The sequence below is a fragment of the Oncorhynchus keta genome, chromosome 17, assembly GCF_023373465.1.
Source record: "Oncorhynchus keta strain PuntledgeMale-10-30-2019 chromosome 17, Oket_V2, whole genome shotgun sequence".
Taxonomy (NCBI): domain Eukaryota; kingdom Metazoa; phylum Chordata; class Actinopteri; order Salmoniformes; family Salmonidae; genus Oncorhynchus; species Oncorhynchus keta.
This window is the reverse complement of record NC_068437.1, coordinates 33,114,127-33,141,007: the sequence shown is the minus strand read 5'-3', so window position 1 is coordinate 33,141,007 and position 26,881 is coordinate 33,114,127. Positions and strand designations below refer to the sequence as shown.

At 41.6% G+C, this 26,881-nt stretch overlaps 1 protein-coding gene across 8 annotated transcripts in view; it reads right to left on the bottom strand.

The window, feature by feature from the left end:
- lrrc56 (leucine rich repeat containing 56) overlaps positions 1–26,881 on the bottom strand; it is a 61,549-nt gene that overhangs the window by 29,096 nt on the left and 5,572 nt on the right. The window contains exons 1-4 of one of the 8 annotated variants that reach the window (XM_035789613.2): positions 23,525–23,633; positions 22,642–22,801; positions 7,927–8,014; positions 7,089–7,149 (exon numbers count right to left, since the gene is read on the bottom strand). The exons of 1 other annotated variant lie outside the window; for it this stretch is intronic. In XM_035789613.2, the coding sequence (XP_035645506.1) occupies positions 7,089–7,149; positions 7,927–8,014; positions 22,642–22,788 (296 nt within the window). In that variant the 5' untranslated portion in view covers positions 22,789–22,801; positions 23,525–23,633. Of the gene's footprint in view, positions 1–7,088; positions 7,150–7,926; positions 8,015–13,422; positions 14,624–22,641; positions 22,802–23,524; positions 23,634–26,881 lie in introns of those variants that run through there. 6 more of the 8 variants (XM_035789615.2, XM_035789616.2, XM_035789614.2 and 3 more) reach the window with 6 other exon arrangements.

The window sequence follows — 26,881 nt, the reverse complement described above, 5'->3', positions numbered from 1 at the left end:
AATATACCTTCCTGCAACCCTCACCCAATGTGGTACGGATCTGCTATTTTTTAGACATTATCACTGGAACCTCCATTAGCTACTTAGTCATTGGCTAACACTGCTAGCGGTCTTTACCTTTAGCATGGACACCAGCCGCTATAGCACGGATAGCCCAGATAATACCTGCCAGTCTGCACAGCGCGATATCAGCCCTGAGCATATCGGACTGCTTCTTTTTTCCACTACATCACCGGATTCCTGCCGCAAGTTCTGGACCATTACACCGGATTGTCACAGCTAGCTAGCTGCTACCGAGTGGCTATTGTGGCTAACACCCTTGTCCAGAAGCATGCACAAGTTAGCCTCGAGCTAGCCTCGAGCGAGGCCCATCTCCCTGCTAGCAAACAAAGTACACCAACTATAATACCTCTCTTGCCAATTTGGCCTGGACCCTTTGTCAACACGGAGCCCCGCCGATCCATCACGACTGGTCTGCTTATCTGCTAATGTAATTCAACTGATGTGCTCTCAACCGGCCTGCGTTGTGGATGTTGTGAAGATCCATCTGCTATCCCCGGTCCGCAAGCTTCCTGAACACTGTCTCCCGCTCGCCTAGCGTAGTAATTGACTACTGAACAGCTCCCTATTTCATCTATTGCTGCTCATTGGACCCTAAGATCACTCGGCAACACAGCTGATGCCTGCTGGACTGTTTATTAACACTGTACTTAATTTAGTTTATCTGTCGGCCCAGGCCTTGAACTCAGGCCCTGTGTGTAGTGAACAGACACTCTCTTTGCCTATTTATCGCCTTTTACCTGTTGTAGTTGTCTTAGCTGTTTACCCGTTGTTGTCTCACCTGTTGTTGTCTTAGCTCTCCCAATCAACACCTGTGATTGCTTTATGTCAATATGCCTTGTATACTGTTGTTTAGGGCAGCTCTCATTGTTTTATTTTACTGTGGAGCCCCTAGTCCTGCTCAACATGCCTCAGATAGCCCCCTTGTCCCACCCCCACACATACCGCACCTAGCTTAACTAGCGCCGCCAGAGATGCAACTTCTCTCATCAATGCCTAGATTTACCCCCACTGTACTCACGACCTACCATACCCTTGTCTAGACACTATGCCCTGAATCTATCCTACCACACCCAGAAATCTGCTCCTTTTATTCTCTGTTCCCAAAACACTAGACGACCAGTCCTTACAGCCTTTAGCAGTACCCTCATCCTACTCCTCCTCTGTTCCTCTGGTGATGTAGAGGTTAACCCAGGCCCTGTGTGTCCCCAGGCGCTCTCATTGGCTGACCTCTGTAACCATAATAGCCTTGGTTTCATGCATGTTAACATCAGAAGCCTCCTCCCTAAGTTTGCTTTATTCACTGCTTTAGCACACTCCGCCAACCCTGATGTTCTAGCCGTGTCTGAATCCTGGCATAGGAAGGCCACCAAAAATTCAGAAATGTCCATCCCCAATTACAACATTTTCCGTCAAGACAGAACTGCTAAAGGGGGCGGAATTGCAATCTACTGTAGAGAAAGCCTAAAGAGTTCTGTCATACTATCCAGGTCTATGCCCAAACAGTTTGAGCTTCTACTTTTAAAGATCCATCTCTCCAGAAATAAATCCCTCACTGTTGCTGCTTGTTATAGACCCCCCTCAGCCCCAGCTGTGCCCTGGACACCATATGTGAATTGATTGCCCCACATCTATCGTCAGAGATCGTAATGCTAGGTGACCTAATTGGGATATGCTTAACACCACAGACGTCCTACAATCTAAGATCGATGCCCTCAATCTCACACAAATTATCAAAGAAACTACCAGGTACAATCCCAAATCCATAAACATGGGCAACCTCTTAGATATCATCCTGACCAACATGCCCTCTAAATATACCTCTGCTGTTTTCAACAAGGATCTAAGCGATCACCGCCTCGTTGCGTGCATCCGTTATGGATCCACGGTCAAAAGACCACCACTCATCACTGTCAAACGCTCCCTAAAACACTTCTGCGAGCAGGCCTTTCTAATTGACCTGGCCCGGGTATCCTGGAAGGATATTGACCTCATCCTGTAAGGAGAGGATACCTGGTTGTTCTTTAAAAGTGCTTTCCTCACCATCTTAAATAAGCATGCCCCTTTCAGATAATTTAGAACTAAGAACAGATGTAGCACTCGTTTCACTCCAGACTTGACTGCCCTTGACCAGCACAAAAACACCCTGTGGTGTACTGCACTAGCATCGAATAGTCCCCGCGACATGCAACTTTTCAGGGAAGTCAGGAACCAATACACACAGCCAGTTAGCAAAGCAAAGGCTAGTTTTATCAAACAGAAATTTGCATCCCGCAGCACTAATTCCAAAACGTTTTGGGACACTGTAAAGTCCATGGAGAATAAGACTACCTCCTCCCAGCTGCCCACTGCACTGAGACTTGGAAACATTGTCACCACTGATAAATCCATGATAATCGAGAATTTCAATAAGCAATTCTCTAAGACTGGCCATGCTTTCCACCTGGCTAACCAAACACTGGTCAACAGCTCTGCACCCCCTGCCGAAACTGTCCCAAGCCTCCCCCTGCTTCTCCTTCACCGGAATACAGATAGCTGATGTTTTGAAAGAGCTGCAAAACCTGGACCTGTACAAATCAGCTGGGCTAGACCATCTGGACCCTCTCTTCCTAAAATTATCCGCCCCCATTGTTGCAACCCGTATTACTAGTCTGTTCAACCTCTCTTTCGTATCGTCTGAGATTTCCGAAAGACTGGAACGCTTCTGCGGTCATCCCCCTCTTCAAAGGGGGAGACACTCTAGACCCAAGCTGTTATAGACCTATATCCATCCTGCCCTGCCTTTCTAAAATCTTCGAAAGCCAAGTGAACAAACAGATCACCAACCGTATCTTCTCCACTATGCAATCTGGTTTCTGAGCTGGTCACGGGTGCACATCAGCCATGCTCAAAGTCCTAAACGATATCATAACCGCCGTCGATAAAAGACAGTACTGTGCAGCAGTCTTCATCGACCTGGCCAAGGCTTTCGACTCTGTTAATCACCATATTCTTATCGGCAGACTCAACAGTCTTGGTTTCTCTAATGACTGCCTCGCCTGGTTCACTAACTACTTCTCAGAGTTCAGTGTGTCAAATCGGAGGGCCTGTTGTCCGGAACTCTGGCAGTCTCTATGGGGTGCCACAAGGTTCAATTCTCGGGCCGACTCTTTTCTCTGCATATATCAATGATGTCGCTCTTGCTGCAGGTGATTCTTTGATCCACCTCTACGCAGATGACACCATTCTGTATACATCTGGCCCTTCTTTGGACACTGTGTTAACAAACCTCCAAACGAGCTTAAATGCCATACAACACTCCTTCTGTGGCCTCCAACTGCTCTTAAATGCTAGTAAAATTAAATGCATGCTCTTCAACCGATCGCTGCCCACACCCACCTACCCGACTAGCATCACTACTCTGGACAGTTATAACTTAGAATCTGTGGACAACTACAAATGCCAAGGTATCTGGCTAGACTGTAAACTCTCCTTACAGACTCACATTAAACATCTCCAATCCAAAATGAAATCCAGAATCGGCTTCCTATTTCGCAACAAAGCCTCCCTCACTAATGCTGCCAAACTTACCCTCGTAATACTGACTATCATACCGATCCTTGACTTCGGCAATGTCATTTACAAATTAGCCTCCAACACTCTACTCAGCAAATGGGATGCAGTCTTTCACAGTGCTATCTGTTTCGTCACCAAAGCCCCATATACGATCCACCATTGCGACCTGTAAGCTCTCGTTGGCTGGTCCTCGCTACATATTCGTCGCCAAACTCACTGGCTCCAGGTCATCTAGAAGTCTTTGCTAGGTATAGCTCGGCCTTATCTCAGCTCACTGGTCACCATAGCAATACCCACCTGTAGCACATGGTCCAGCAGGTATATTTCACTGGTCATCCCCAAAGCCAACACCCGCTTTGGCCGCCTGTCCTTCCAGTTCTCTGCTGGCAATGACTGGAACGAATTGCCAAGATCACTAAAGTCGGAGACATACATCTCCCTCACGAACTTTAAGTGTCAGCTGCCAGAGCATCTTACCGATCGCTACAGCTGTACAAAGCCCCTGTAAATAGCCCATTCAACCAACTACCGACCTCATCCCCATATTTGTTTTTCTGCTCTTTTGTACACCAGTATTTCTACTTGCACATCCTCATCTGCACATATATCACTCCATTGTAAATTGCTAAATTGTAATTATTTTGCCACTATTGGTCTATTTATTGCCTTACCGCCTTACTTCATTTGCACACACTGTATACAGATTTTTCTATTGTGTTTTTGACTGTACGTTTGTTTATCACATGTGTAACTCGTTGTTTGTCACACTGCTTTGCTTTATCTTGGCCAGGTCACAGATGTAAATGAGAACTTGTTCACAACTAGCCCACCTGGGTTAAAAAAGTGAACTAAAAAATAAATAAATAGGTCCTCCCCTCCCGGAGGACCTGAGCCCTAGCATCATGCCTCAGGACTACCTGGCGTGATGACTTTTAGCTGTCCCCAGTCCACTTGGTCGTGTTGCTGCTCCAGTTCCAACTGTTCTGCCTGCGGCTATGGAACACTGACCTGTTCACCAGACGTGCTACCGAGTCCCAGAAGTGCTGTTTTCAACTTTCTCTCTCTACTGCACCTCCTGTCTCGAACTCTTGAATGCTCGGATATGAAAAGCCAACTGACACTTCCTCCTAAGGTACTGACCAGTTGCAGCCTCTACAACCACTGATTATTATTTGACCCTGCTGGTCATCTATGAACATTTGAACATCTTGAAGAACAATCTGGCCTTAATGGCCATGTACTCCTATAATTGCCACCTGGCCACCCCTCAGAGCCTGGTTCCTCTCTAGGTTCATGCCTTCCTAGGGAGTGTTCCCTAGCCACCATGCTTCTACATATGCATTGCTTACTGTTTGGGGTTTTAGGCTGGGTTTCTGTATAGCACTTTGTGGCATCTGCTGATGTAAAAAAAAGGCTTTAGAAATACATTTGATTGATTGATAGGAAACCCATACACAGTGGGTCTGCTGCTTTGTCCCCTATCATAGAGACTGAGCATATACAATTGAAGTCGGAAGTTTACATACACTTAGGTTGGAGATGTTAAAACTTGTTTTTCAACCACTCCATACATTTCTTGTTTACAAACTATAGTTTTGGCAAGTCGGCTAGGATATCTTTGTGCATGACACAAGTAATTTTTCCAACAATTGTTTACAGAAGGATTATTTCACTGTATCACAATTCCAGTGGGTCAGAAGTGTACATACACTAAGTTGACTGTGCCTTTAAACAGCTTGGAAATGCCCAGAGAATTGTGTCATGGCTTTAGAAGCTTCTGATAGGCTAATTGACATCATTTGAGTCAATTGGAGGTGTACTTGTGGATGTATTTCAAGGCCTACCTTCAAACTCAGTGCCTCTTTGCTTGACATCATGGGAAAATCAAAAGAAATCAGCCAAGACCTCAGAAAAAAAATGTGGATCTCCACAAGTCTGGTTCATCCTTGGGAGCAATTTTCAAACACCTGACGGTACCACAGTCATCTGTACAAACAATAGTATGCAAGTATAAACACCATGGGACCACACAGCCGTCATACCATTCAGGAGACACTTTCTGTCTCCTAGAGATGAACGTACTTTGGTGTGAAAAGTGCAAATCAATCACAAAACAACAGCAAAGGACGTTGTGAAGATGCTGGAGGAAACAGGTACAAAAGTATCTATATCCACAGTAAAACAAGTCCTATATCGACATAACCTGAAAGGACGCTCAGCAAGGAAGAAGTCACTGCTCCAAAACCGCCATAAAAAAAAACAGACTACGGTTTGCAACTGCACAGGGGGACAAAGATCGCACTTTTTGGAGAAATGTCCTCTGATCTGATGAAACAAAAATAGAACTGTTAGGCCATAATGACCATCATTATGTTTGGAGGGAAAAGGAGGATGCTTGCAAGCCAAAGAACACCATCCCAACCGAGAAGCACGGGGGTGGCAGCATCATGTTGTGAGGGTGCTTTGCTGCAGGAGGGACTGGTGCACTTCACAAAATAGATGGCATCATGAGCAAAGACAATTATGTGGATATATTGAAGCAACATCTCAAGACATTGTGGTCCTTCTGTAGCTCAGTTGGTAGAGCTTGGCGCTTGTAACGCCAGGGTAGTGGGTTCGATCCCCGGGACCACCCATACGTAGAATGTATGCACACATGACTGTAAGTCGCTTTGGATAAAAGCGTCTGATAAATGGCATATATTATTATATATATTATATATATTATTATTATTATTATATTATTATATTATTATATTATATCAGTCTGAAAGTTAAAGCTTGGTTGCAAATGGGTCTCCCAAATGGACTATGACCCCAAGCATACTTCCAAAGTTGTGGCAAAATGGCTTAAGGACAACAAAGTCAAGGTATTGGAGTGGCCATCACAAAGCACTGACTTCAATCCTATAGAAAAGTTGTGGGCAGAACTGGAAAAGCGTGTGCGAGCAAGGAGGCCTACAAACCTGACTCTGTCAGGAGAAATGGGCCAAAATTCACCCAACTTATTGTGGGAAGCTTGTGGAAGGCTACCTGAAACGTTTGACCCAAGTTAAACAATTTAAAGGCAATGCTACCAAATACTAATTGAGTGTAGGTAAACTTATGAACCATGAAAGAAATAAAAGCTGAAATAAATCATTCTCTCTACTATTATTCTGACATTTCACATTCTTAAAATAAAGTGGTGATCCTAACTGACCTAAGACAGGGCATTTTTACTCAGATTAAATGTCAGCAATTGTGAAAAACTGAGTTTAAATATGTTTGGCTAAGGTGCACGTAAACTTCCGACTTCAACTGTACAGGGCTATCTGCCTTTTTACTGTGAAGTACTGCTAGCAGTAGTATTTGTAGTACTTGGAATGCAGAAAGTGCTTTGTTTTACCTAGTCAAAGAGAAGTAAAAAACTACAACACATAACTATAATAGACATACAGAGACAGAGCACTATAGTGGAACTTTCCACTTACCTCACTGACATTATCATACTGTTGTTCATTTTCAGCTGCACCAGCTTGGGCAAGTAGGCACCTGCAAGATGATAAGATAGAGAGACGTTCCTCACACGTCACAGAGGGCCGATGACTTGATTTGATTGGGTCTTAAACAGATGGCTGGCTCCCTCCCAGCCATGCCTCAACAGGCCTATAAACTCCATTCATTAGCAGAGATTGAGAGTGAGATGGACTCTGCTGCTAGTGCACAAGCCAGACGCACGTGATTCACCCCTGTGCAGACAAACTTCAGTCATGCCTGCACACGTTGTGCAACTGAGGTGTTCCTAAGGACATAGGTGAGCATGATGGTGCGGTTCTTTCTGGCCTTATCTTTTAAACCAGTGAGAAGAGAGGGGGAAGGAGTTGTGCCCAGTGAGAGAGCTTTGGTACAGTACAAACCTGAGGGTGAATTTGGCATATTCTGTTTTGTGTGTCACACAGCTACAGTTGTCTGGTCTTTATCCGTGTCTGACAAGAAACCATGTCTGTATAGATTGTGACGGTCTTCATGTATCTATGCTATAAGTCATTACATGAACTCATCAAGTGTGAGTCGATCAACCCTGTACATTTCCACATTTGCAGTAGGTATGGCATAACGCCCACTTCGTGTTTGATTAAAAACGAGGATTCACATACAGTACTATTGATATACACTTCATATACAGTACATAGTCCCCTATAAATTCAAATACTGCATGCAAAAATATGTATATATCTATTTGTAATATAATACAAATTCAGTATGGGCCTACACATGTAGTGGACTAAAAGGGTAGTGCATGCTGCTTGACCAGTGATTGTCTCTCACCAAAGTTGCCCAGAGTGCTCTCCTGAGTGTCCACACACATTTCTAGGGAAGTGACCTGAACTAGGTCTTCTGTTCCTGACAAGGCTTTCTGTGGGGTCAGAGAGAAATATGTCATCGTCTTTATCAAATTGATTCTCTTAGCCGACATTATGTAACAGCACACTGGTTGAATTAATGTTGTTTCAACGTAAATTTGTCATCCTATTGTGATGTGGAATCTACGTGGAAAAATTATCAACCAGTACTGTTTATGTAATTTCAACCAGTGCTGCAAACATTGAAATGAGTATAAAACTTAACTTAAATAACCTGACTAACAGGTTGTTACATCAATCTAATTTCAACATAGTCACCAGAACTATGTATACATTAAAAGTGCATAGAAAATACCATGTAGAAAAGTAAACAATATTTTTCATCCTATATACAATATACTTTATATTGGTTGGTTTAATTTATGTAGAATTTCATATGATTATTTTTATGTTTACCTTGTTTCAATGTTGATAGTAAAATGATATGTTTGAATCAACATTATTGTTTCAACGTCATGCCATCAACCTAAATAAAAGAGGTGTATTGAAACAAAATTTGAAGCCACAGTCAAACGATTCCTGACTGAACAGTGACTTGTGCTGGTTTATGAGGTATAATGAACTTCATTGAGAACTAGTCTTCCATCCAGATGCCTACCTCTAAGTATAACCTGGTCTCAGTGCCTTTTTGTATTATTCTGTACGTATATCTGAGACACTCGTTTTAGCATGATATGCTACTTTTCGTATGGTATGTATTAAAATTGTGGATGTCCATTATGCATTTGCATGATACAGTATTATACGAATTCTAGCTAGCTGGCTAACGTTAGCTACGCTAGGGGTTAGGTTAGGGTTAAGTTTAGGAGTTACAGTGCATTCGGAAAGTATTTAGACCCCTTGACTTTTTGCACATTTTGTTACGTTGCAGACCTTATTCTAAAATTGATTTTAGATTTTCTCTCATCAGTCTACACACAATACCCCACAATGACAAAGCAAAAACAGGTTTTTAGAATTTTTGGTAAATGTATATAAACAAAACTGAAATATAAAAATTTACATAAGTATTCAGACACTTTACAAATGCTTACTTACAAGCCCTTAACCAACAATGAAGTGAAGATAAACATACATAAAATAACACATAATTAAAGAGCAGCAGGTAAATAACAATAGCGAGGCTATATACAGGGGGTATCGGTACAGTCATTGTGCAGGTTCACCGGTTAGTCGAGGTAATTGAGGTAATATGTACACGTAGGTAGAGTTATTAAAATGACTATGCAAGAAAAAGTATGTGAACCCTTTGGAAATATCGGGATTTCTGCATAAATTGGTCGTACATTTTTTGCTGATCTTCATCTAGGTCACATCAACAGACAAGCAGTCTGCTTATACTAATAACACACAAACAATATCTTTAATGGTCTTTATTGAACACACTGTAAACATTCACAGTGCAGGGTGGAAAAATATGTGACCCCTTGGATTTAATAACTGGTTGACCCTCCTTTGGCAGCAATAACCTCAACCAAATGTTTTCTGTAGCTGTGGATCAGACCTGCACAGCGGTCAGGAGGAATTTTGGACTATTCCTCTTCAAAAAACTGTTTCAGATCAGCAATATATCAGCAATATTCTTGGGATGTCTGTTGTGAACTGCTCTCTTGAGGTCATGCCATAGCATCTCAATCGGGTTGAGGTCAGGACTCAGACTCCAGGAGGCATATTTTCTTCTGTTGAATCCATTCTCTTGTTGATTTACTTATGTGTTTTGGGTCATTGTCCTGTTGCATCACCCAACTTCTGTTGAGCTTCAATTGGCGGACATTGAGCCTAACATTCTGCAAAATGTCTTGATAAACTTGGGAATTCATTGTTCCGTCAATGAGAGCAAGCTGTCCAAGCCCTGAGGCAGCAAAGCAGCTACAAACCATGATGCTCCCTCCACCATACATTACAGTTGGGATGAGGTTTTGATGTTGGTGTGCTGTGCTGTGCCTTTTTTTCCCCCTACACATAGTGTTGTGTGTTCCTTTCAAACAACTCAACTGTAGTTTCATCTGTCGACAGAATATATTTTGCCAGTAGCGCTGTTGAACATCCAGGTGCACTTTTTCAAACTTCAGACGTGCAGCAATGTGTATTTTGGACAGCAGTGGCTTCTTCCGTGGTGTCCTCCCATGAAAACCATTCTTGTTTAGTGTTTTACGTATCGTAGACTCATCAACAGAGATGCTAGCATGTTCCAGATATTTCTGTAAGTCTTTAGCTGACACTCTAGGATTTATCTTCACCTCATTGAGCATTCTGCGCTGTGCTCTAGCAGTCATCTTTGCAGGACGGCTACTCCTAGGGAGAGTAGCAACAATACTGTACTTTCTCTATTTATAGACAATTTGTCCTACCGTGGACGATGAACATAAAGGCTTTAAGAAATACTTTTGTAACCATTTCCAGCTTTATGCGAGTCAACAATTCTTAGTCTTAGGTCTTCTGAGATCTCTTTTGTTTGAGGCATGGTTCACACCAGGCAATGCTTCTTGTGAATAGTACTCACAATTTAGTGAGTGTTTTTTATAGGGCAAGGCAGCTCTAACCAACAACATCTCCAATCTCATCTCATTGATTGGACTCCATGTTGACTCCTGACTCCAATGAGCTTTTGGACAAGTCATTAGCATAGAGGTTCACATACTTTCTTCAACCAACACTGTGAATGGTTAAATAATGATGTATTCAATATAGACAAGAAAAATACAATTTGTGTGTTATTAGTTTAAGCACACTATGTTTGTCTGTTGTGACTTTGTTGAAGACCAGCTCGAATTTGATAACCAATTTATGCAGTGATCCAGGTAATTCTAAAGGGTTCACACACTTTTTCTTGCCACTATAGATAATAAACAGAGAGTAGCAGCAGTGTAAAAGAGGGGGGTGTGGCAATGCAAATAGTCTGGGTAGCCATTTGACTAGATGTCTTATGGCTTGGGGGTAGAAGCTGTTTCGAAGCCTCTTGGACCTAGACTTGGCGCACCGATACCGCTAACCCCGCGGCAGCAGAGAGAACAGTCTATGACCATAGTGCCTTGAGTCTTCGACAATTTTTAGGGCCTTCCTAGGACATCGCCTGGTATAGAGGTCCTGCGTGGCAGGAAGCTTGGCCCCAGTGATGTAGTGGGCCGTACACACTACCCTCTGTAGTGCCTTGTGGTCGGAGGCCGAGCAGTTGCCATACCAGGCAGTGATGCAACCAGTCAGATTGCTCTCGATTGTGCAGCTGTCAAACCTTTTGAGGATCTGAGGACCCATGCCAAATATTTTCAGTCTCCTGAGGGAGAATAGGTTTTGTCTTGCCTTCTTCACAACTGTCTTGGTGTGCTTGGATCATGTTAGTTTGTTAGTGATGTAGACACCAAGGAACTTGAAGCTCTCAACCTGCTCCACTACAGCCCCGTCGATGAGAATGGGGGCGTGCTCGGTCCTCCTTTTCCTGTAGTCCACAATCATCTCCTTTGTCTTGATCACGTTGAGGGAGCGGTTGTTGTCCTGGAACCACATGGCCAGGTCTCTGACCTCCTCCCAATAGGCTGTCTCGTCATTGTCAGTGATCAGGCATACCACTGTTGTGTCATCAGCAAACTTAATGATGGTGTTGGTGTCGTGCCTGGCCATGTGTGAGTTAACAGGTAGTACAGGAGGGGACTAAGCATGCACCTGAGGAGCCCCCGTGTTGAGGATCAGCGTGGTGGATGTGTTGTTACCAACCCTTACCACCTGGGGCATGCCTGTCAGGAAGTCCAGGATCCAGTTGCAGAGGGAGGTGTTTAGTCACAGGGTCCTTAGCTTAGCGATGAGCTTTGAGGGCACTCTGGTGTTGAACGCTGCACTGTAGTCAATTAATAACGTTTTCACATAGGTGTTCTTTTTGTCCAGGTGTGAAAGGGCAGTGTGAAGTGCAATAGAGATTGCGTCATCTGTGGATCTGTTTGGGTGGTATGCTAATTGGAGTGGGTCTAGGGTTTCTGGGATAATGGTGTGGATGTGAGCCATGACCAGCCTTTCAAAGCACTTCATGGCTACAGACCTGAGTGCTACAGGTCGGTAGTCATTAAGGCAGGTTACCTTAGTGTTCTTGAGCACAGGGACTATGGTGGTCTGCTTGAAACATGTTTGTAATACCGACTCAGACAGAGAGAGGTTGAAAATGTCAGTGAAGACACTTGCTAGTTGGTCAGCTCATGCTCGGAGTACACGTCCTAGTAATCCTTCTGGCCCTGCGGACTTGTGAATATTCAGGCTCCCGAGTGGCACAGCGGTCTAAGGCACTGCATCTCAGTGTTTGAGGCGTCACTACAGACACACTGGTTCGAATCAAGGCTGTATCACAACCGGCCGGATCAGCTGATGCTCTTATGCATGCTTCATTGTTACTTACCTCGAAGCAAGCATAGAAGTCATTTAGCTGAATTGAAGCTTGGCCTGTTTGATGGTTTTCTGGAGGGCATAGCGGGATTTCTTAGAAGCTTCCGGGTTGGAGTCCCGCTCCTTGAAAGCGGCAGCTCTAGCCTTTAGCTCAGTGCGGATGTTGCCTGTAATCCATGGCTTCTGGTTGGGGTATGTCACTGTGGGGACGACGTCATTGATGCACTTATTGATGAAGTCAGTGACTGATGTGGTGTACTCAATGCCATCGGAGGAATCCCGAAACATATTCCAGCCTGTGCTAGCAAAACAGTCCTGTAGCTTCGCATCTGCTTCATCTGACCACATTCTTATTGACCGAGTCACTGGTGCTTCTTGCTTTAGTTTTTGTTGTTTGTAAGCAGGAATCAGGAGGATAGAAATATAGTCCGATTTTCCAATTGGAGGGCGAAGGAGAGCTTTGTACACGTCTCTGTGTGTGGAGTAAAGGTGGTCTAGTGTTTTTTCCCTCTGGTTACACATGCTGGTAGAAATGAGGTAAAACGGACTTAGTTTTCTTGCATTAAAGTCCCTGGCCACCTCTGGTTGAGTGTTTCCCTGTTTACTTATGGCCATATACAGCTCATTGAGTGCAGTCTTAGTGCCAGCATCGGTTTGTGGTGGTATGTAGACAGCTACGAAAGATACAGATAAATTATCTTGGTAGACAGTGTGGTCTACAGCTTATCATGAGATACTATCTCAAGTGAGCAAAACCTTGAGACTTCCTTAGATTTCGTGCACCAGCTGTTTTTACAAATATACATAGACCGCCACCCCTCGTCTTACCAGAGGCCGCTGATCTATCCTACCGAAAAAGCTTAAAACCCACCAGCTATATATTATTCATGTCATTGTTCAGCCACAACTTGGTGAAACACAATATATCACAGTTTTTATGTTCCTTTGGTAGGATATACGTGATCGTATTTCATCTATTTTATTATCAATGATTGTAAGTTGGAAAATAGGACCGATGGTAAAGGTAGATTACCTTCTCTGCGACGGATCCTATCAAGGCACCCTGATCTTCGTTCACGATACCTCCGTCTCTTTCTTCTGCAAATTACGGGGATGAGGACCTTGTCGGGCGTCTGAAGTAAATCCTTCCCGTCCGACTCGTTGAAGAAAAAGTATTCCTCCAGTATGGGGTGAGTAATCGCTGTCCTGATATCTAGAAGCTCTTTTCTGTCATAAGACACGGTGGCAGAAACATTATGTACAAAACAACGTGAAAAAACATACACAATAGCACAATTGGTTACGGGATCGTAAAACGGCAGCAATCTCCTTCGGCGCCATTGCTTGATCTGGCGGCTTCTTGGGTTTGACGCTACAAATTTAGCACACCTGTATTTGGGGAGTTTCTCCCATTCTTCTCTGCACATCCTGTCCAGCTCTGTCAGGTTGGATGGGGAGTGTCGCTGCACAGCTATTTTCAGGTCTTTCCAGAGATGTTCAAGTCCGGACTCTGGCTGGGCCACTCAAGGACATTCAGAGACTTGTCTGGAAGCAACTCCTGCATTGTCTTGGCTGTGTGCTTAGGGTCGTCATCTTGTTGGAAGGTGAACCTTCGCCCCAGTCTGAGGTCCTGAGTGCTCTGGGGCAGGTTTTCACCAAAGATCATTCTGTACTTTGCTCTGTTCATCTTTCCCTCAATACTGACTAGTCGCCCAGTCCCTGCCGCTGAAAAACATCCACCACCATGCTTCACCGCAGGAATGGTGCCAGATTTCCTCCAGACGTGACACTTGGCATTTAGGCCAGAGTTAGTTCTTGGTTTCATCAGACCAGAGAATCTTGTTTCTCATGGTCTGAGAATCCTTTAGGTGCTTTTTGGTAAACTCCAAGCAGGCTGTCATGTGCCTTTTACTGAGGAGTGGTTTCTGTCTCGCCACTGATTGGTGGAGTGCTGAAGAGACGGTTTTCATTCTGGAAGTTTCTCCCATCTCCACAGAGGAACTCTGGAGCTCTGTCAGAGTGACCATCAGGTCCTTGGTCACCTCCCTGACCAAGGCCCTTCTCCTCTTGTTCAGTTTGGCCGGGCAGCCAGCTCTAGGAACAGTCTTGGTGGGGGAAGGATTTAGCTAAAAGGGTTAGGGTTAGGGGAAGTGTTAGCTGACATGGTCAGTAGTTGCAAAATAGCTTTTAAAAAAGTAGCAAGTAGTTGGAAAGTTGATAATTAGCTAAAGTTGATGAGATTCGAACTCACAACCTTTGGAAACAAGCTGGGCTATCATGTCAACACATGTAGACATTGATCAGCTGTCATACTCATTTTTGTAGACCAGCGAAATAACATTAAATATTTGAAAGTAACTAACTTTCCTTAAACAAGCTGTGTGTGAATGTAAATTCAGAGGGAAGCTGGGTTTATGTAGGCAACATTGACATCCGTTTCGCCCAAATGACACCATTTCAAAGAGTAGCTAGGTATACTATCATTCATTCATGGTTGATTGATTGTATCTTTAGAAGTAATTATCATTAGACATATAAATAGGATGCCAAATTAATAATAAACTTTCACCTTTGGATATTGTCTTTTATATTAAGGATGGTTAGTTGACTTCAAATGTAAGTTAATAATTAAGAATAGGACTAAATCAAACTTATTTCAAGCACATTATTATTGCTATTCTTTAACTTCGATTTTTGGTTGAGAAGGAGACATGAATCCATCTTATCAATCAACTGGATATTGAATTGTGAACGCAACCAAATATCAACGTTTCATGCTTGGATAATATATTTATATATACACACTACCGTTCAAAAGATTGGGGTCACTTAGAAATGTCCTCGTTTTTGAAAGAAAAACACTTTCTGTCCATTAAAATAACAAAATTGATTAGAAATACAGTCTAGACATTGTTAATGTTGTAAATGACTATTGAATCTGGAAGTGGCTGATTTTGAATTGAATATCTACATAGGCGTACAGAGTTCCATTATCAGCAACCATCACTCCGGTGTTCCAATGGTGGTTGTGATGGTTGTTAGCTAATCCAAGTTTATCATTTTAAAAGGATAATTGATCATTAGAAAACCCCTTTGTAATTATGTTAGCACAGCTGAAAACTGTTCTGATTAAAGAAGCAATAAAACTGTCCTTCTTTAGACTAGTTGAGTATCTGGAGCATCAGCATTTATAAAAATAATAGATTAAAAATGGGCAAAAGAACAGACACTGGACAGAGGAACTCTGCCTAGAAGGCCAGCATCCCGGAGTCGCCTCTTCACTGTTGGCATTGAGACTGCGTGTACTATTTAATGAAGTTGCTTTTCTTTCAAAAACAAGGACATTTCTAAGTGACCCCAAACTTTTGAATGGTAGTGTACATATTTCTGATAATTATGCTGAAATTATGTTAATGTAACAAATCTGTAAGTCAGTTTAAGTCATTGTATATAAGTTTTACCCTAATTTAAAATGTTTATAACGCTGGTTGAAATGAGATGTAAACAATACTTGCTGACTTTTTGCAAATCCAAATGTGTTTTCCACATAGATTCCGCGTCACAATAGGTTGACATACGAGGTTGAAACAACGTTGATTCGACCAGTGTGTGCCCAGTGGGAGTGTTGTGCAGTAACGACTCTTGCTTTTGGAGAAAAAGAAACCAGTGAAAGCTTAACTTCCACAGGCGTCGACAACATTCTAAATTCTACTCATGACTGTGTCTATTGTCTGTCTGTCGCTGGAGGAGGTAGCCAGGTTCTAGGTTAACACCACAGATGATTATGGATGGGAGTGTTTGCACACCATGCCTTTTGGCTCAGCGTAATCAGAACGGTGCACAGACACCAGAGATAAATCAAAACCTCCCCAACAGCTTTAATGGCCACATCTCAGTAGGCACACCTATGTCTCCTCCCTCCCAGAGACCAATCTCACTGACAAGGCTAACAGCATTCCCACCAGGCAACAGCACCACAGCTTAATTTATAGTATAAACTAGACCATCAAATAATTTCAAAAGTGACGCTGAAAGAGAGGGAGAAGAGTGTTAGTTTGCACAGTGTTTGTTTTGATAAAATGCTAACCAACAAACTCTGTTTAAAAGTAACACTGCAAGGAAAGATTCTCCAGTGTGCCATTCATCAACCTCTGATGCAAGTGAGACTTTTATGAATGTCCCCCCATATGTCCACTCAGCAATCAAGATAATGGAGCATGTTAATAGCTGTCAGAACAGTGTCACGTCGGAGTCATAGCTCATTCGCTTAGTCACGTGTCTGTTCATTCAAGCATCTTTTAAATGTATAGGAATATAGGAATGTACAGGCGTGGACAAAAGTTGAGAATGACACAAATATTAATATTCAAAGTCTGCTGCCTCAGTTTGTATGATGGCAATTTGCATATACTCCAGAATGTTATGAAGAGTGATCAGATGAAATGCAATCAATTGCATAGTCCCTCTTAGCCATGTAAATGAACTGAATCCCCCAAAAACATTTCCACTGCATTTCAGCCCTGCCACAAAAGGACCAGCTGACATCATGTCAGTGATTCTCTCGTTAACACAGGTGTGATCGTTGACGAGTTCAAGGCTGGAAATCACTCTGTCATGCTGATTGAGTTCGAATAACAGACTGGAAGCATCAAAAGGAGGGTGGTGCTTGGAATCATTGTTCTTCCTCTGTCAACCATGGTTACCTGCAAGGAAACACGTGCTGTCATCATTGCTTTGCACAAAAAGGGCTTCACAGGCAAGGATATTGATGCCAGTAAGATTGCACCTAAATCAACCATTTATCAGATCATCAAGAACTTCAAGGAGAGCGGTTCAATTGTTGTGAAGAAGGTTTCAGGGCGCCCGGTTCAATTGTTGTGAAGAAGGTTTCAGGGCGCCCAAGAAAGTCCAGCAAGCGCCAGGACCGTCTCCTAAAGTTGATTCAGCTGCGGGTTCGGGGCACCACCAGCACAGAGCTTGCTCGGGAATGGCAGCAGGCAGGTGTGAGTGCATCTGCACGCACAGTGAGGCGAAGACCTTTGGAGGAAGGCCTGGTGTCAAGAAGGGCAGCAAAGAAGCCACTTCTCTCCAGGAAATACATCAGGGACGGACTGATATTCTGCAAAAGGTGCAGGGATTGGACTGCTGAGGACTGGGGTAAAGTAATTTTCTCTGATGAATCCCCTTTCCAATTGTTTGGGGCATCTGGAAAAAAGCTTGTCTGGAGAAGACAGGTGAGCGCTACCATCAGTCCTGTGTCATGCCAACAGTAAAGCACCCTGAGACCATTCATGTGTGGGGTTGCTTCTCAGCCAAGGGAGTGGGCTCACTCACAATTTTGCCTAAGAACACAGCCATGAATAAAGAATGGTACCAATACATCCTCCGAGAGCAACTTCTCCCAACCATCCAGGAACAGTTTGGTGACGAACAATGCATTTTCCAGCATGATGGAGCACCTTGCCACTTAATTATCCCTTTTTCCTTATGGCTCGGGGAACAAAACATTAAGATCATGGCCAGGAAAAAGGGATAATTAAGTGGCTCGGGGAACAAAACATTAAGATCATGGCCAGGAAACTCCCCAGACCTTAATCCCATTGAGAACTTCAGGTCAATCCTCAAGAGGTGGGTGGACAAACAAAAACACACAAATTCTGACAAGCAAACTCCAAGCATTGATTATACAAGAATGGGCTGCCATCAGTCAGGATGTGGCCCAGAAGTTAATTGACAGAACACTGCAAATATTGACTCTTTCCATCAACTTCATGTAATTGTCAATAAAAGCCTTTGACACTTACGAAATGCTTGTAATTATACTTCTGTATTCCATAGTAACATCTGACAAAAAAATATCTAAAGACACCGAGGCAGCAGACTTTGTGAAAGTTTAGATTTGTGTCATTCTCAAAACTTTTGGCCACGACTGTATATAGCTTTCTGTCTTCATACGGGTAAGGAACCCAAAAATATGACTCAGCAATGTCGGCAATGCAGCCCATTTCACAACCAATAGGTTTTCTGCCGAATACAATTGGGCGATTCCATGCCAGCGTAGGCTAAAAATATATTGTTGGTATCTCAGATTGTTCTGGTAGGATGTTTGACATGCTTTTTACATTTGTATCAAACATTTTTTAATCATTTATTTTTTATGATAGTGGAAATTTTAGACCTACAGCGCCTTCAGAAAGTATTCACACTAAAGGTCGACCGATTAATCGGAATGGCCGATTAATTAGGGCCAATTTCAAGGTTTCATAACAATCAGTAATCGGCATTTGTGGACACCAATTATGGCCGATTACATTGCACTCCGAGGATATTGCGTGGCAGGCTGATGACCTGTTATGCGAGTGCAGCAAGGAGCTAGCTAGCAATACACTTATCTTATAAAAACAATCAATCTTAACATAATCACTAGTTAACTACACATGGTTGATGATATTACTAGTTTATCTAGATTGTCCTGCGTTGCATATAATCATTGCGGTGCCTGTTAATTTATCATCAAATAACAGCCTACTTCGTCAAATGGGTGATGATTTAACAAGCGCATTCGCAAAAAAAGCACTGTCATTGCACCAATGTGTACCTAACCATAAACATCAATGCCTTTCTTAAAATCAATACACAAGTATATATTTTTAAACCTGCATATTAAGTTAATATTGCCTGCTAACATGAATTTCTTTTCACTAGGGAAATTGTGTCACTTCTCTTGCGTTCTGTGCAAGCGGAGTCAGGGTATATGCAGCAGTTTGGGCCGCCTGGCTCATTGCGAACTATGTGAAGACCATTTCTTCCAAACAAAGACCGTAATTGTACATAATTATGACATAACATTGAAGGTTGTGCAATGTAATGGCAATATTTAGACTTAGGGATGCCACCCGTTAGATAAAATACGGAACGGTTCCGTATTTCACTGAAAGAATAAACGTTTTGTTTGTTGTTCGAAATAATAGTTTCCGAATTTGACCGTATTAATGACCTAAGGCTCGTATTTCTGTGTGTTATTATATTAAAATTAAGTCTATGATTTGATATTTTATAGAGCAGTTTAACTGAGCGATGGTAGGAGGTAGCCTTATAAGCATTCATTCAAACAGCACTTTCCTACATTTGCCAGCAGCTCTAAAAGCATTGCACTGTTTATGACTTCATGCCTATCAACTCCCGAGATTAGGCTGGCAATACTATAGTGCCTATAAGAACATCCAATAGTCAAAGGTATATGAAATACAAAAATGGTATAGAGAGAAATAGTCCTATAATATCTACAACCTAAAACTTCTTACCTGGGAATATTTTAGACTCATGTTAAAAGGAACCACCAGCTTTCATATGTTCTGAGCAAGGAACTTAAACGTTAGATTTTTAACATGGCAAATATTGCACTTTTACACTTTGTTTTTGCATTATAGAAACCAAATTGAACATGTTTCATCATTTATTTGAGACTAAATTGATTTTATTGATGTATTATATTTAGTTAAAATTAAGTGTTCATTCAGTATTGTTGTTACTAAAAATATATATATATTTTTTAATAATCGGTATCGGCATTTTTTTGGTCCTCCAATAATCGGTATCGGCGTTGGAAAATCATAATCCGTCGACCTCTAATTCACACCCTTTAACTTTTTCCACATTTTGTTGTGTTACAGACTGAATTTAAAATAGATTACATTTAGATCCATTTGTCACTGGCCTACACACACACACACACACACACACACACACACACACACACACACACACACACATACCCCATAATATAAAAGTGTAATTATGGTTTTTGAAATGTTTACAAATTAAAAGCTGAAATGTGTTGAGTCAATAAGTATTCAACCCCTTTGTTATGGAAAGCCTAAATAAGTTGAGTAGTAAACATTTACTAAACAAGTCACATAAGTTGCATGGACTCTGTGTACAATAGTAGTATTTAACCTGATTTTTGAATGACTACCTCGTCTCTGTACCCACACAATTATCTGTAAGGTCCCACAGTCGAGCAGTGAATTTCAAACAGATTCAACCACAAAGACCAGGGAGGTTTTGTAATGCCTCGCGAAGGGCACCTATTGGTAAATGGGTAACAAAACAAAAAAAAGAAAACATTGAATATCCATTTGAACAAGGTGAAGTTATTAATACACTTTGGATGGTGTATCAATACACCCAGTCACTACAAAGATACAGGCGTCCTTCCTAACTCAGTTGCCAGAAAGGAAGGAAACCACTCAGAGATTTCACCATGAGGCCAATGATGACTTTAAAACAGTTAGAGTGGCTGTGATAGGAGAACACTGAGGATGGATCAACAACATTGTATTTACTCCACAACACTAACCTAATTGACAGAGTGAAAAGAAGGAAGCCTATTAAAAAAATATTCCAAAACATGCATACTGTTTGCAACAAGGCACTAAAGTAATTCTGCAAAACATGCGGCAGATTGTTAACTCTTTGTCCTGAATACAAAGTGTTATGTTTGGGGCAAATCCAATACAACACAGTTCGAAGTACCACTCTCCATATTTTCAAGCACAGTGGTGGCTGCATCATGTTATGGGTATGCTTGTAATCGTTAAGCACTGGGCAGTTTTTCAGGATAAAAAAATCAAATGGCATGGCAAAATCCTAGAGAAAAACCTGGTTCAGTCTGCTTTCCGCTAGACACCGAGATTAATTCACTTTTCAGCAGGACAATAACCTAAAACACAAGGCCACATCTACACTGGAGTTGCTTACCAAGAAGACAGTGAATGGCCGAGTTACAGTTTTAAAAACGTATGGCAAGATCTGAAAATGGCTGTCTATTAATAATCAACAACCAATTTGACAGAGCTTGAAAGATTCTGAAAAATATAATGAGCAAAGGTTGCACAATCCAGGTGTGGAAAGGTCTTAGAGAATGAAAAATGTATGTACTCATTACTGTAAGTTTCTCTGGATAAGAGTGTCTGCTAAATGACTCAAATGTTACCCAGAAAGACTCACAGCTGTCATCGTCGCCAAAGGTGCTTCTACAAAGTATTGACTCAGGGGTGTGAATACTTCTGTAAATCAGTATTTCTGTATTTAATTTGTTAATAAATTTGCTAAAATTTCTAAAAAAAGGTGTTCACTTTGTCATTATGGGGTATTACAGTATGTGTATATGGGTGTGGGGGGGGGAAACAATTTAATACATTTTGAATTTAGGCTGTAATACAACTAAATGTGGAACAAGTCAAGAGGTATGAATACTTTCTGAAGGTACTGTACTTTATACATGACTCCTATAAGACCTTATGGTCCATGAACTGTACATGATACAGACAACATATTGGTGTCATTATACTCCTTATAGTGTGCTCTAGCATATGGCGTATGTATAGATTCTGAAATCGAAATATTCACATTAATTTATTCAACTTTAAAAATCTAAATACCCTTTTTGATTTGGTTAATTTTAAAACCATATTGTTTGGAATAATAGGCCTATACACTACGATAACATAAAATGTCCAGAGTGGGCTCTCTGCTAATTCTGAAGTTATGATAAATGTTATGAGCACCACCAACACAGTGAATGGGAAAATTGATTCAAAGGGAACTACCTCTGCTGGTGATTTGCTGCATATGCAAACCTAAAGGAAGGCTGTGATTGTGTTAATGATCTATAGTGTCAATTTCTATGTATAAAATGGGTAATTTCATTAAAAGTACCAGAGAGCTCACTCTGGAAATTGTATGTGTTTGAAAAGTATATTGTTCAAAACAATCCGTCAAAAAATGGCCAATTCAAAAAGGGTACTTTTGAGATATTCATATTCATATTATAATTTTGTATATGGAATAAATTAATGTGAAAAAAATGTATTTCAGAATCTAGACATACTAGATATTTGAGTGCACACTAATAGGAGTAAAATGACACCAAGATGTTGTCTGTATCATGTAGGGTTCACAGATCATAGGTTCTTACAGGAAGCATGTATAGGTCTTAAAAGGGCCTAAAATGGCCACTTTCATCATGATTGTCTCAAATGGTTTGTGATACAAATGTAAAAAGCATGTCAAACATATTCTTATTTCTCCCAATGAAGTTTATGTTAGAATCTGAGATAGCAAAAATATTTTAGGGCTACGCTGGCATGGAATTGCCCAATTATAGAATTGTGTTGATGCACTAAATTCAGTCAAGCATGCTTCCACATCTATAATTAGCCTATAAAAAGGGCCACACCCCTCCCTTTACCAATAGGAGCCCCACCAGCTTTTCTGGAGAGAGGTAGAGCTCCACCTGCATGTCAGAGTCCTCATAAGCAGCAGGGGTTGGGTTCATCTGACCAGACCCACTCAGCTCAGTCACCAGTACCCTCGCTGAGTCCTGGGAACAAATCATCACTCACAGACACCTGGAAGTGGTCAAATGATAATAGGTTAGTGAAAAAAGTAACATTCTGTGCATGGGCAGACTGGCCCATCTGGCATTTACATGAAATGCCGATGGGCCAGTTCAGTTTTGGCCCAGTGGGTCTGTCTAACCTGTTTTTTTTTTGCACAAAGGGATCGCTAATAATGGGGGCCTGGAGGAAAAAATTAAATACATTTTTTTTTATAATAATAAAAAAAATAAGCCAGTGTGGGGGCCTCAAGGGGGAAAAAATAGAAATGCCAGGGCCAATTTCTGGTCCCAGTCTGCCCCTGATTCTCTGTGTCAGAAGGTTGGTAGCCTACGTGGAAATTCAGGGTGATGATGTAGCTCCTGTTTTTGCAATGGAAACCATGGAAGAATATAGCTAGCTTTATAAACTCAAAGCATAGAATATTTGGCTTATGGCTAGCTAGCTGTCATTATCAACGTCTGATTAACATACTGTATCTAACGTATGTTGTATCAATTCCTAAAGAAGACATTCTGAGGCACTGTCAGAAGAAGTAACTAATCTAGTTAGCTAGCTGACATCCCACACTTAAAGCTAGGATATGAAAACAAGCGGTATAACATCTCAATTGCATACAAGTTTGTTGACGTTTTGAATGGCTGCAGATAACAAATGACTGTAAAAGGCTAAATGTAAATCACAAATAACTCTTCATTGTGATGATCAAATATCCAATTTCGTATTTTTTCTTACCTTATGAAGTGAACATTCTTCAGAGCATTAACAAAGACACGCACAAGTTTGCTTGACAACGCACCCAACTTCCTGGATACGATGATAAAGTTGGCTTTGCCCCTTGGGATATGTAGTCAATATGTTATCGTATTGATCGATTACAACACAACGATGATACATGACCATACATGTTCGTTTCAAAGTTTATTGGTCGCAATTTAGCATATGTTATAGTTGGTGCAGCTAAATGCTTATGTTAGTATCTCCATTAAACTGTCAAAAAAGTAGGCCTACACACATATTCCAAATTACATTTGTATGTCATCTATGTATATATACACACACAGGATGAATTTACACAACATATAGGCCTATTAAGAATTATATGTAGGCTACAGCAGTAGGTATAGACTATTACAGTGAGCAATGTCAAGAGTCCAGTATATAAATAAATATGTGGTGTGTATAAACAGTGCAATGTACAGTAGTGCAAATATTAGAATGAGATGTGTCGAGAATAAAGTAGGCCTATATAAACACAGTTTCAAAACCCCATGGCAAATGGATAGAATTGCAAGAATTAGCTTCTGAACCAGAGTCTGGAATATAAAATGTACTGTATGTATATGAATGGTGTGTATAGACAGTATGTGTAAAGCAGTAGTCATACTTCCACATTTTGTTGTTCGTCTGAATTTAAAATGGATTAAAGATACAAATTCACACAATGCACCATAATCATGATAACAACACCCAACAGTAGCACACGTTCCAGCAGGTATATCTCACTGATCATCACCAAAGTCAACACCTCGTTTGGCCGCCTTTCCTTCCAGTTCTCTGCTGCCAGTGACTGGAACGAATTGCAAAAATCGGTTGGAGACTTATTTCCCTCACCAACTTTAAACTTCAACTATTTTCTACTGTGTCATTGACTTGTTTGCATTATTGGCTTGTTTATTGTTTACTCCATGTGTAACTCTGTGTTGTTGTCAGTGTCACACTGCTTTGCTTTATTTTGGCCAGGTCACAGTTGCAAATGAGAACTTGTTCTCAACTAGCCTACCTCGTAAAATAAAGGTGAAATAAAAAAATTCAATGACAAAGTGAAAACAAGTTTAGATATTTTATTTTTAATACATTTGCATAAACATAAGTATCTCATTTACATTAGTATTCACACCCCTGAGTTATAATCAACTTTGGCAGCGATTACAGCTGTAATTCTTTCTTGGTAAATCTCTAAGAGCTTTGCACATCTGGATTGTACAATATTTGCACATCATTCTTTTTAAAATTCTTCAATCTCTGTCATGTTGATCATTGCTAGACAGCCATTTAAGTTTTTGCAATAGATGTTCAAGCCGATTTAAGTCAAAACTGTAACTAGGCCACTCAAATCAAATTGTATGTCACATGTGCCGAATACAACCGTGAAATGCTTACTTAGGAGCCCTTAAACCAACAATGCAGAGTTTTTAAAAAGTAAGTAAGAAAAATATGCTAAATAAACAAAAGATAGTATACAATAAAAAATAACAAGGCTATATACACAAGGGATACTGGTACCAAGTCAATGTACAGGGGTACAGGGTAGTTGAGGTAATATGTACCTCAATTGTAGGTAGGGGTAAAGTACTATGCATAGATAATAAACAGAGGGTAGCAGCAGCGTATGTGAAGATTGTGAAGGAATGTTAGTGTGTGTGTGTGTGTTGGAGTATCAGTGTAATATGTGTGAGTGTGTGGTTAGAGTCCAATGAGTGTACATCAAGCCTGTGCAAGAGAATCAGTGTAAACAAATAAGAAAAAATACAAATAAAAAGGGGTAATTGCAAATTGTCCAGGTAGCCATTTGATGAACTGCTCAGCAGTCTTGGGGTAGCCCTGGTATAGACGTTCTTGATGGCAGCCACAGTGATGTAAAGGGCCGTACGCACTATCCTCTGCAGCGCCTTGCGGTCGATTGCCGAGCGGTTGCCATACCAAGTGTTGATGCAACCCGTCAGGATGCTCGCAATGGTGTTTACCACTCGGCTATGGGGAGCGTGATTGCACAGAACATCTGGAGCTCTCATGCATGGTTCAGTGTTGCCTGCCTCGAAGCAAACATAGAAGGCACTTAGCTCAGGAACATTCAATATCGTCTTGGTAAGCAACTCCAGTGTATATTTGGACTTGTTTGCATTTATTTTTTGCTGAAAGTGAACTTGTCTCCCAGTGTCCGTTGGAAAGCAGAATTAACCAAGATTTTCCTTTTTGCTTATGCTTAGCTCTATTCTCGTAATCTCCCCAATTACTATCTTGTCTCATCGCTGCAACTCAACAATGGGCTTGGGAACGGCGAGTCATGCATCCTCCGAAACATGACCCGCCAAGCTGTGCTTCTTAACACCCGCTCGCTTAACCCAGAAGCACCAATCTGTCAGAGGAAACACCATTCAACTGACGACCGAAGTCAGCCTGCAGGCAACCTGCCCTACACAAGGAGTACTAGAGCGTGATGAGCCAAGTAAAGCCCCCCTGGCCAAACCCTCCCCTAACCTGGATGACGCTGGGCTAATTTTGCACCGCCCTATGGGACTTCCGTATTCCGCTTCCAGATGGTAGTGGGGTGAACATGCTGTGGCTTGGGTGGCTTAGGTCCTTGATGATCTACTTCTTGGCCTTCCTGTGACACCGGGTGCTGTAGATGTCCTGGAGGCCGGCTGCAACCATGTTTCAGATAATTTCATATTGTTCTGTACATAAATCTGAGACACTCCATTTAATATGATATGTTATGATTCGTTGGTAATGCATTAATTAGTGGATGTCCATCATCCATTTCATTTCACTACCTTTAGCTGGCTAAAGGTAGCTAGGCTAGGAATTTGGGTTAGGAGTTACATTTAAGGGTTAGGGTTAGGAATAGCTAACATGCTAAGTAGTTGAAAAGTAAATAAAAAGTAGCAAGTAATTGCAAAGTTGCTAAAATGCTAAAGTTGTCCGTGATGAAATTCAAACACTCAACCTTCTCGTTACACACCCACCCTCCTTTTGTTTTTTTCTTCAGTAACCTTCTGTCTTATGTAACCGTACCAAACATAATATACACTACACGACCAAAGTATTTGGAGACCTGCTAGTCAAACACCTCATTCCAAAATCATGGGCATTACTATGGTGTTGGTCCCCCCTTTGCTGCTATAATAGCCTCCACTTTTCTTGGAAGGCTTTCCACTAGATGTTGGAACATTGCGGCGGGGACTTGCATCCATTCAGCCACAAGAGCATTAGTGAGGCCAGCCACTGATGTTGGGCGATTAGGCCTCGCTCGCAGTCAGCGTTCCAATTAATCTCAAAGGTGTTTGATGGGGTTGATGTCAGGGCTCT